Source organism: Brassica oleracea, chromosome C2 (genome assembly GCF_000695525.1).
Source record: "Brassica oleracea var. oleracea cultivar TO1000 chromosome C2, BOL, whole genome shotgun sequence".
NCBI classification, from domain to species: Eukaryota; Viridiplantae; Streptophyta; class Magnoliopsida; order Brassicales; family Brassicaceae; genus Brassica; species Brassica oleracea.
Genome location: NC_027749.1, coordinates 43,016,403 through 43,028,596, shown reverse-complemented (window position 1 = coordinate 43,028,596; position 12,194 = coordinate 43,016,403). Strand labels below are relative to the sequence as shown.

General features: G+C 31.5%; 2 protein-coding genes and 1 long non-coding RNA gene across 3 annotated transcripts in view; all 3 read left to right on the top strand.

Annotated features, from left to right (window-relative positions):
• The window catches only part of LOC106327123 (glycerophosphodiester phosphodiesterase protein kinase domain-containing GDPDL2-like), a 15,823-nt gene extending 12,179 nt beyond the window's left edge, over positions 1 to 3,644 (top strand). Inside the window, exons 3-5 of the mRNA XM_013765178.1 lie at positions 1,946 to 2,070; positions 2,152 to 2,184; positions 2,267 to 3,644. Of these exons, the coding sequence (XP_013620632.1) occupies positions 1,946 to 2,070; positions 2,152 to 2,184; positions 2,267 to 3,483 (1,375 nt within the window). The 3' untranslated portion in view covers positions 3,484 to 3,644. The remainder of the gene's footprint in view (positions 1 to 1,945; positions 2,071 to 2,151; positions 2,185 to 2,266) is intronic.
• A 786-nt stretch (positions 3,645 to 4,430) lies between these two features.
• On the top strand, positions 4,431 to 6,204 carry LOC106325098. Its single transcript, XR_001266806.1, has 3 exons — positions 4,431 to 4,753; positions 4,845 to 5,691; positions 5,782 to 6,204. It is a non-coding gene; the product is annotated as an uncharacterized LOC106325098 (long non-coding RNA).
• A 4,835-nt stretch (positions 6,205 to 11,039) lies between these two features.
• The window catches only part of LOC106326226 (F-box protein At2g02240-like), a 5,910-nt gene continuing 4,755 nt past the window's right edge, over positions 11,040 to 12,194 (top strand). Inside the window, exons 1-3 of the mRNA XM_013764249.1 lie at positions 11,040 to 11,372; positions 11,479 to 11,597; positions 11,699 to 11,901. Of these exons, the coding sequence (XP_013619703.1) occupies positions 11,070 to 11,372; positions 11,479 to 11,597; positions 11,699 to 11,901 (625 nt within the window). The 5' untranslated portion in view covers positions 11,040 to 11,069. The remainder of the gene's footprint in view (positions 11,373 to 11,478; positions 11,598 to 11,698; positions 11,902 to 12,194) is intronic.

Sequence of the window (12,194 nt, the reverse complement as noted above, 5' to 3'; positions counted from 1 at the left end):
AGTTAAAGAGAGGTGAAGAAGGAGAATCAGTAACAAAAGAAAAAAATAAAAATGACGTCTCAAACAAATGACTAAATCTTAATGTTCAAATCTACTTAGAATTTGGCAACGGCGCCAATTTGATGTTAGGAGTTTTCAAGGCTTCTAAGACAAATGTTGTAGTATAAATGATTGTCGAACCAATTCTAAGGGATTTCATCAATTTGATGTTAGGAGTTTTCAGGCTCCTAAGACAAATGATGTAGTATAAAAGATTGTCGAACCAATTCAAAGAGATTTCAAAGCACTGAGAATGCAATTCTAAGGGATTTCAAAGCACTGAGAATGCAGAATAATAAAAGCGATAAATGAAGTAACTTTCTTGGCTAAGGAAAAAGAGAACTCATGGGCATAGGGATTAGACCTTGGGTGATCAAGTTTCGAACTAAGGATGGCAAACGATCAATCAAACTATCAACCTTAAGCTTAGACACAGTTCTAAAGAAGCTCTATGTCTAGATGAATGTTCACTTACTAACACATTTCAAACATCAAATGTCTTTGGTTGAATAATATGAAAGCAATCATTACTAACAAGTCTAATGGCTATATTAGCACCTCTAACAACAAATGTCTTTGGCAAAGTATGCTAAAAGCTTAGAAGAGTTGTCTCAGACATTTCATCAAACACCTTGTGGGTGAAAAATGCCTAAAGATCAACTTTTGAGAGGCCAACTCAGAAGATGCATTATGAATACTCTACTAGGAAGGACTAAGAATGATCTACACTAAAACATCATAGCTCTGACCTAATCACCCTTAATCTCTCTAACCAATGAATTCAAAAGGTGATTACTCACTAATCTCCATGATTCCTCTTAAACCCATATTGGATTTCAGATTAATCATGTAGAGAAATACAGAGAATCGATATGAAAACAACAGGATTGCAATATCAAAAATGATCAATTGAATCAAAGAGATTAACTTTCCAAGAGGTTTTTGGTGGTTTTCTCAAGATAAAAAATAATCCGCCTCCAATGGATTACAAAAGGTACTTAAACATAGGTTTAGAAAGTGTAAAACGTGCATAATAAATGACCAAAAGGCCCTTGATTAATCATAAGTTCGACCAAATAATTGAAGCGCAGCGATCTCGGCACGTCACTCCGGTAGGGTCGCTCCCATGCACTGCTCGTCCAATGATCACCTTTATCACCTCTTTTGAGTTCCAAATGCACTCAAATGTCTCCAATACCTAATAAAGACTCATATATGCAAAATGCAACCTAAACATGACTAAATCCTAGTCTATATGATCAAAATGCACATGGATGAATGGATAACACAATGGAAATATGCAAGATATCATTCTTATATTCAAAATCATTGGCTTATTTAAGTCAACAAATTATCGGTCCTCAATTTATTTTTATGCACGTAAATTACAAATGACTCAAAACTAATAAACAAATGAAAACAATATATTACTAAATTATTAAGATTTAGTTCGGTCATAAATATTTATATACATGCATAAATTTTCAATAGATTAACGATTATGTTTCTTTATACAACTTCAAACTGACAACACTTTCTTATTTTGTTTCCTAAAATAACATATACCAAATTATTCATAATATTATGAAATCACAACAACAAAATTAATTAAATGAAACTAACAACGTTAATCAAATTTACATATAAATTAAAAAATAATTTAAAAATTATAAAAATAAATACTAATTAAATATTAAAAGTGATGAATTATAATTATTTATATCAGTGCATAATCACTGAAAAATCACCTAGTATCTTTAAATTTTGAATTCCTAAACTGAAATGTGGCTAGATAATTAAACTGAGACTGACCTGAAGATTTTGAGAACATTTGGTATTTTGCACTAACTGTTGAAATTGCTACTTATATACTGTTATATATAATCTGCTACTTGCTGGACAAAAGAAACAACAGTACTTCAGTGGCTGATTCTCCATTTCCTGCTCAAACAAATGATGGAGGTCTTGAACCTCCCACAAGACCTCCCACAGGATCTCAACCCACTAATAAAGCTACTACCGAACAAAAAAGTAAGTTTTTTTTTTTTCCATATCAAAGTTGACTGTGTTATTATTTTTCTAATAAGAATTATTGTTTAAAACATTTTGCAGAAAAAATATCATGGAAGTTAAAACTCATCATGGGTACCCCATCCCTCAATCCATTTGACAGTAATCTCATGCACATAACAACACCTTAGTTTAAAAGACTGTTCTCTTATTACAGGAGTTTCAGCAACTTTAGTTGTGATGATCATTATTATGGTGGGAATAATACTGAGGGCAAGGAATGCAAGAAAAAATGATGGGAATGAAGAAAACGTTGAAGCAATTGTAATGTTGAAACGATATAGTTATGCAAGAGTCAAGAAGATGACAAACTCATTTGTGCATGTTCTCGGGCAAGGAGGCTTTGGTACTGTATATAAAGGGAAGTTACCGGATGGAAACCAAGATGTTGCAGTGAAGGTTTTAAAAGAGTCAAAGGGGAATGGACATGAGTTCATCAATGAAGTAGCTAGCATGAGTAGAACATCCCATGTTAATATCGTTTCTTTGCTTGGTTTCTGTTATGAAGGAGACAAGAGAGCTATAATCTATGAGTTCATGCCCAATGGATCCCTGGACAAGTTTATCTCAGAGAATATGTCAGCAAAGAGGGATTGGGAGAAGCTATATGATATTGCTTTAGGTGTCTCTCGCGGCCTAGAGTATCTGCACAACCGTTGTGTGTCAAGGATTGTACATTTCGACATAAAGCCGCAAAACATACTCATGGACAAAGATCTTTGTCCTAAGATTTCTGATTTTGGTCTTGCTAAGCTCTGTAAAAATAAGGAGAGCATCATATCCATGCTAGACACAAGAGGAACGGCAGGATACATTGCTCCTGAAGTGTTTTCTAAGAATTTTGGAGGAGTTTCATATAAGTCAGATGTGTACAGTTATGGGATGGTGGTTCTTGAGATGATTGGAGCAAGGAATATAGACAAGGTTGAAAATTCTGGATCCAACAATAGTTCAATGTACTTTCCAGATTGGATCTATAAGGATTTTGAGAGTGGAGAAATCATGAGGATCTTCGGAGATCAGATAACAATAGAAGAAGAGAAAATTGCAAAGAAAATGGTATTGGTTGGTCTATGGTGTATTCAGACAATTCCATCTCATCGTCCAACAATGATCAAAGTCACTGAAATGTTAGAGGGGAGTATAGAAGCTCTCCAAGTTCCACCTAAACCTCTCTTGTGTTTACCTGCAAGTGTTCCAGAAACTGTTGAAGATAGTAATGAGACTTCATGCTCCTCTAACCCAAATCAGTTTTGTAATCTTTCAGCTTATGAAGATACTTTACAATTTTCCAACAAAGAGTTTCAAAAACCTAATAAAGGAAGTCAAAGTACTTCAAAGTCTTCATCAACTAAAGTCAGCAAAGAGACTTGATCGCTTACATAAAACTTGTCATTATCTTGAGGTATTCTTGTCGGTTGATTATATATAGTTCATATGTGATTGTATTGATTATATGCTTACTAGAACAGGAATAGCGCAATGCACGGTTATTTTTCATTTTTAATGATAAACTAAGTTAAGATCGCTCAATGAACCTTACGTATACAAATATTTTTTTTTACATATTCTTATTTATATTGTATTCATTTGTATATAATAAAATTAGAGTAAGCGCATAAATCAAAAGAATATATTTTGTTTGTTTACAATATTTTTTGGGAAATAAATCAAAACAATCATTTTATTTATTTTATATGGTATATAATTAAATTTCAAAGATATTGACATTTGTATATTTGGTGTAAAATCTAAATAGATTTTATTTCAAAAAATAATAAATTGTTTAAAACTAATTATGAAAAAAAATTAACCTATCAATAATAAATCAACTATACAAACATAATGAAAACTCTTAAGTAAACGTGATTTTATATAATATAATGATAGAAATATATCTTGTATTCCCCAAACAATTTTCAGTATATGTGTTATGAACAAAGTAAGAAGAAAAAAAACATGTGATATAACATATAAGCATTATAGATAATCTTTCATATAAGCTAAAAATAATTGAAAAAGTTGAACGTGCAAGATAGGCCAAAATCTAGTAAATTTCTATTATGGTTTGAAATTACATTAATCAATGTTTAAGCAGAATATTTTATTATATAAAGTATACTTTTCTCTTCTTATCGAGTGCCACGTCAGAAAATGGTTTTTTTTCTCGCGGCAACGCGTATCCTTTCACCCCAAAACACACCGTTTCATTTAAGTGAAAATACAATCGATGCGGGCTTTACATAACACACGATCATTTTGTTGGTTTCTAATAGGTTTAAACTTTTTTGTATGTTTTGGTATAGTTATTTGGGCTGAAAATGTACAGAAGCTTGGCCCGTTAGACGCCTGCCCTTCAAGGTCGTGTAGCCGTCATGCATTTTTAGGGTTCATCCTCCTGTGAATTTTGATTAGGTCTAAGATCAATGGAGGATCTAAAATTCCCGGAGAGATACGAATCTTCATGTGTAAACATTGCGTCTATGTCGGTTCGTGTCGTGTCGTTTTGTTATCGATTCTATCTCCTCACAGGCGTTACAAATAGCATTTATTCAATATCATTAACGAGTTCTTAACAACCACAATCAATCATTCAATGGTTCTTATCCCTCTTCCAAACTCTGGATCTTCACCTATAAAAGAGGTAAGGGTTCATCCCTTAAGAATCATCTTCTTCATAGTTCCTAACAATTGAAATCTTTTTGTAAGTATAAAGAAAATTTCCATAGCCGCAGCTTCAGCCATTAATGGTGGTGGAATGAAATCAGTTGGTGGCGGAGGAAAGAGGACATCACTTGGCGGTGGTGATGGTCGGAGTTGGTTTGTGTAACAGGCACCTGCACCCCCTGTCAAGTTCTCCAACGACACCGAGCGGCTTCAGTTTATCGACAGCTTAAGAAAAGGTCTTGCTGGTGCTCATATCAAACATGTTATTGAACTCTTAATTGAGGTTTCCGCTTCCTTCAAGGCAAGCCTTTACACCAGAGCAAATAACGAAGGTTGTTTTGTTATGTTATTAATTATTATGCTTGCCACAAGGCTGTTTTTGATAATTTGAGAAACAATGTGTGTGCTATTAAGGGAGGAGGTTCTTTTACAAGGTATAAACTTTTCGCTTGATTAAAGATTTTTTCTCTTTTTGAACAACAATCGTGCTGCTGTCACATGCTAAGCACAATGTCAAAGATTAGACACAGGCCATTGAACATGTAATGGCAAACTTATGGTTTGACAGGTCCGTAACACATGGATTACATTTTAAACGTTGACCACTTCAGTCGTGTGTTAGTTGTGGGTGTTAAAGAGTTTTTCATTGTTCACCTTTCTGAATTCAGAGCCACATGTACAAAATTAAACATATTCCATGTTTACTGATTTAGTTCTACTGGATCCCCCTTTTTTTTTTTGGAAACGACAACCATAGACGGCAGACTTTCTTTGGATTGCGAAAGTTGAAAAGATTGGCATTTCTTATGTATGGTGCTACTTCGCCTGTGCAAAATGTCCAAGCAAACTTCAACGTGAGTTGATATCATTTACTTGCGGAGCATGTCATAATGAGAATGACGATGGGGTTATAAGGTAAATCTACTCTGAAAAAACTTTCACAGTTACTGGAAATTGCTACGATTAACCATTTAACAAATCACATCATACCAATGTCAACTATAGGTACCGTGTGCAGCTTTCAGTGTCAGATGGCTCGGAGAACAGTGAATGTCTGTTCAGCCTGCTTTAGGCAGAGTCACAGTACTGAGTAGACAAGACAATGGTTCCACCATAGGAGTGTACAGCTATAAAGGCACATACTTAACTTCTCAAGTTTCCAAGATTATGACCTTACGTTTTACTCGCAAGCGTTGATATCACCTACTAAGTTTTCAAATTATTCCCACAATAAAGTTACTTTTGATTTGCTTATTTGCTATTTCTGGTCAACTTGACAATGTTACTGCCACGACTTTCTGATGTTGAGTTACGATCATGAAAAGCTACAAAATCATGGTCGTTGGATTCTCAATGGTTCTTTTAGTAACATTTAACTTCAGAAGATTATGATCACATGGTTTGAACCTCTCACACTAATATCTTTATTCATCCAGTTCACGTGCACAAAACTCTCCCAAGTCATTTTGTCGCTATTATATATATTGTAATAATGTAAAGATAAAAGGTCAGGTCTATATTCGAGGACTTAAACGGGTTCAGTGCTGAAAGGTTGACCATAAAATATATAGAATGGACTACTAGATTTGCCTCAAGGTTGTTTCTGAGTGAATGAATAAGGACTATTTCTTATAAAAATCATTAATATATTAATCAATAATGTATTAATCAAAACACATGAATACATTAATTAACAACATTCATAATCAAATAAATGAATCATATAAAAAATTATGAAAATCATTTTTTAAAAAATAATTTTTAAATAAGTTTTAATTTTATTTTGAATGGTGTTACTCTTTTATTTTGCTTACAGAACCATAAATTCCATGCTACAATAAAAAATAAAACTAATTTTTTTCATCTATATGAATAATTAAACAAAGCATTATAAATAATGAAACTCTTCAAACAAATATCTATTTTAATATAAAATTAAATAAATACAATATATAATGAAAAATATTGTATATAAACAAAATGTAAATTTAATAAATTAAATCCAGTGATTTAAACTTAGCACAAACAAACCAACTACAACCTAAATTTCAAACCAACCCCTAGAATTGAATTAGCATATTAACAATCATATCTGATAATATATGTTTATAATGTAGCACACGAAATGTGGTTGCTCCATTCATCTGCTAAAATGAATTTTCAGATTTAGTTACTTTAAAGTAGTATGGAGTTTGTTGTTGAAATAAATAAATATATTTTTGGTTTAATTCATTTTAACAGAATCTCTTTCACACATAGCCTTGATATCAATACTCAAAGCAACCCAGCCTGGAACCCATTTGATTTTGGTTCAGACTCGACTATACCCAAATTTGATGGTACATTCAGTCAAGTTTTTGCTTTAGCCGATTATGTGGAAATTCATTATATCAAAAAAAAGTAATAAAAAATAAATAATAATTTACACATGCACTAGAAATTATGTAAATTAATATTCGATAAATAAATAAAATAATTAATAAAAAATTTGGTTCTAAGTTGATATAATTCAATAAGATATCTACGGGAATATCTAAATTTATGTAAATATATAGTCCACAAAATTATTATCTATGTCAAATTATATATACTATAGACATAGATAATATTTTTTGTTTTTTTTTCCTAGAATCAGTTGCATCTCTAATTTTATTTTTCACTTAAATTTTTAGGTGTCAATTTCATTGAGTTACATATAAAAACATTTGTATTGTATCATACAGATTAACATTTATAAACCATTCATGCCCATATATTCTTAATATACCTCTCTTGCAAATCATAACATAAAACACATGTAATGAAAATGCACAATAATATAGCTATATACATCACATGACCATCAATGTTTAAATTCTTTGACCAGAATGATGAACTCTCTGTCCTCCTTGCTGACTTGAAGACCGTCTCTGATCTGTTACTCTATAGTAGATATAAAAGAAGTCTCAGGTAGATATTTCTTTCCCTAAGTCATCTAATCTTCTTCCTGTTCAAAGTATGAAGGTTCTCTCAAGAACGGAGATGTCGCATGCAAAAAAAAAAAAGCTCTGTCTACTTGATCAAAGCTCAGTTTGCTCCATCTAAATATTTACGTCTCCCATGTTTCTCTTGAAAAATTAGCATAATCTGTAGAGAATGGAAGTAGGTCGCAGTTTTGAGGAAGCTAGGAGTGCTGAAGAAACACTCATGTCTGTTCCAAAGATGGAGAATGCCAAGTGCAGAGCTACAATGGAAGCAAGTGAGAAAGGGCAGATGATGACAGAACTAGAAGGAAACAAGCAGAAATGTAAGAAAGAAGGGAATCACACGAGAAAGACAGTGAATGCTTTCGTACATAACGATGTCATGTACAAAAGATACTATATAAAAGAGATTGAAGAAGTCACAAATAGATTCACGAGCAACATAAAAGTAGGACAAGGCGGATACGGACCAGTAACGCACACTTTATCACACCCCTGTTGCCATTAAAGTCTTAAAACCTGATGCTGCTCAAGACATCCTCACAGGGGTCTTCTCCTTCGTACGTGTCCTGCATATGGATACCTGGTGTATAGTTCATGGAAAATGGAAAATGAAAGCTTAGTGGAAAAACTCTTTCAAAATAAATTACATTACGTGAAATACGCAATACAATTACAAATTATTAGACCAAGATCTGATAGAACTCCATTGATACATTTTCCATAACATACATATCTCTTCTCAACAAATGACACCTGCTAACCTAATAAGAATACAATCAGAAGGTTGACACATTTGAAAATAAAGACCAACCACACCTCCTATGAAAATAATGATACACTGTTAATAGATCTGAATCCTTTATTTTCGTGATGACATTTCATCAAGAGAAGTTGTCTAAAAATTTAACACTATAATTTTTAAAATTTTATTAAGTATTCCACATTTTCATCATTTTAAACCAAATTTATTGATAAAATATTTAATATCCAAAATTTGTTTTGATCAATATTTTATTTCAAATCTTACGAAAACATTTGACATCAGTCTAAAATAATATTTTAGCACATAATTAATAATATAATATAAAATACATAAATTTAAAAAATATTCATAAGAAAAAAGATATCCAAGATTTTTGAACTAAAATATCTTTTACTTATTTTTGAAACTATCATAATTACAGTAGAATAAACATAGAAAACTCTAAAACTATTATGTACTCATGAACATATCTTTAATGTTAAGATAAATATAATTTATAATAAGAATAACAAAGCATACATAATAAAAATTAATATTCCCCTAAATTTAGGTAAGCTGAACATATTGAAATACTCATCGTATATTTATATATTTATGTATTTTTCGGTTACTAACCCGCCCGTAGGGCGGGCCAACCCTAGTTCTTTTATATAAGTAAATTATAAGAGTAATTATATGTTCCATTAATAAAATGCTGATTAGGTCCAAAAAATGAAATATCACACATGGTCAAAGAGTTTAGCCCAAAATATGACTATAAATTAATAGATTATATATGTTTCCAATTTGTTTCATTTTCATTTAAGAGCTTCTTTTAAAGCATGGTTTATCTTTTGAATGAGAGGAATATATGACTTTATTAATAACGAAAAACTAGTTGATGGTTTGCACCTGCGAACTAATATATATCCAACCAATTCTAGTTTTAACATAATTTTCTTATTTCAATCTTAATTATATAATTTGTTTCAAATATTAAATTAATCAGAAGTTATGATTTTTTTTTTATTACAACGCAACTTAGATAATGGCTTGGTACTTGCAAATCTTTTTGTTTATTTTATCACTAAACCACACATATAAAAAATTTCAATATCATAGTAACCTAATAAGTTTTTTAATACTTTAAAATAACATAAAAGATAAATCTGCAAAATAAAACCACAATTACAATTATCAGTGAAGCCTATGAAAGCAAACCTTCTTTCATCAAATAATTTTATAGATGATTGAACATTTTTTCTTCTTCGATGATTCTTTCAAATATTAGTTTAATTGTATTTTAATGATTTTCTCTTCATCGAGTTTTATAATGACACCTATTAACAAAATCTACAATAATTAAAACCATATTTATATTTAAATAAAACCTTATAAAAAAATATAATAAATTATATATGTTTAGTAAAAGCTGGATTTTTTAATTATTGTGGCATAAGATTGTATTCTTTGGACTCATAGTTTTTTGTTGGTAAGCTGATGTTAATGAAACTCATAACACAATATAACTCTTCCGTTTAGAGAAAAATAAAATAAAGAAAAATATTATATGATTTACTACAGTAAACATAAAATGAACATAGCTAAACTTATTGCTAAAATTTGATAATACCCTTTAATAATATCCTGAATATAATGAAAACTATTTGTTAAATCATCACTAAAATTGTTTAAAAATAATAATTGAAAAAATATTTATTAAAATTAATAACTCGACCTAAAATCATGGAAAATATGACAAATAAACTTCTAAAATTAATAAAAACATTAAAAAAAAAGCAAACTAATATAAAAAATAAGCAAAATAACCTTAAAACACGAAAAAAATGACAAACAAGCAAAATTACTTCTCAAATAATAGTATATAAAAGATATATATTGATGCAGCGTGGCATCCTATTCCTATTGAGCTTTTGGTTTAAATTTACCTTTCTTTTATATTTATTTATTTCGATAAGTATTAGTATTCTTAATGTTCGAAAGATAATGATTAAAGACTTTAGGATTGAAGATTAGATAATAATCCTTAAAGACTTATGTCTTTTCTTATTAATATAATTGTGAGTTCTTGATTTGCAAGAGTCACCTTATTATTATTGATTTACTAAACAGAAGCTTTGCTTTTGAACCCTTGTTTTAGGCAAGTAATAGTTCCAAAATAACAGTAACTCAATAATTTATATTTTATAAAATTCCCAAACCGGGCATCGGATCTGGGTAACATCGAATTGGTTGAATAAAACCAAAAGTATGTAAATTTTTTGTCTAACTAACATAAACTTATAGTTGAAGTTAAAAATCAACCATCCAATATACTCCTAAATCTTTGAGTAGTTCAATTGGTTTGTTTTTTTTTTCTTGGTCAATCCAGTTATGTAATTGGTTTGTTAGTCTATATATTTTATAAAGAAAGACCAACACTAAACATGGCTGAGAGGAGAGACGTGCGTGCCACTGATGCGAACAAGGGTACTTTAAAAATATAAGAGGACACCTTCAGGAAATTTCAGAAGTGTAATAAGTCCTAAAATCTATCAGCTTCTATTGATGTTTTGACTTTGTCGATGGGGAAAAACCTCGGCATCGGTAAAATCAGACAAGAGAGGGTTTCACTGTCTTCACCATTTGATGACTTACCGGACGATTGCATCGGTAACATAATCTCTCTTACAAGTCCACGGGACGCATGCGTTGCAGCTTCGGTTTCAAAAACCTTCAAGTCAACGTCCGAGTTCAATAGCGTGTGGGAGAAGTTTCTTCCACCGGAGTACTCATCTCTTATTCTTGAGTCGCAAGTTTCCACGTTGAAGAAGGAGCTCTATTTCTCTTTGTGCAACAATCCTGTTCTAATCGAAGATGGACAAAAGGTATAGGGATATATATCTAGTTACTTTGTCGATCGAGTTTTACTATTAGTACGGCCTTCAAATACTTTTGATTAAATAACATACTTTATTTCGGACAAAACCAAAGAGCTTCTGGTTAGAGAAAGCGAGTGGGAAGAGATGTATCATGTTATCTGCGAGGCAACTCGCAATCACATGGGGAAACTCTCCTCAGTATTGGCAATGGATCTCAATTCCCGAAGCTAGGTATACTACTTTTTCTTGTTTAAGATGGATTGTTACACAAGGCATGCATGGTTACAATTAGCATTAATTAGCATTATGATGATGGTAAATAATGTTGAAAGGTTTAAAAAAGTACCAGAACTTCTTGATGTATGTGCTTTCGAGATCCGTGGTTGGATGAATACTCGAATCCTCTCTCCAAGAACCCATTACTCGGCTTACGTAGTGTACAAGACAAGAAGTGGATGTCATGGGTTTCGCGATTTGCCCATACAAGTTGGAATATGTTTGGTGGGACAAAAAGCTACTAAAAGATTCATATGCTTTGATTGTTAGAAATTGAAGAACATAGTGAAGAACAAGAGAGAGATGTTTAATCTAGAAAGTAGAGAGATAGAGTAAATAAGGAGAATCTTATTTGCTTGATTAATTTGCTTATGGGAACATCCCATATATATAGGGGTTACAAGTATGGCAAATGGTAGATGAGATATGATAAACTAATAATCCATTGTCTTGAGACTTTAACCCACCATACATGCTTGTCCCTTGTAGTGGCATCTCCATTGTCTTGAGACCTTAACCAACCATCTTGTTTCTTATTGCTTCATCTTCACA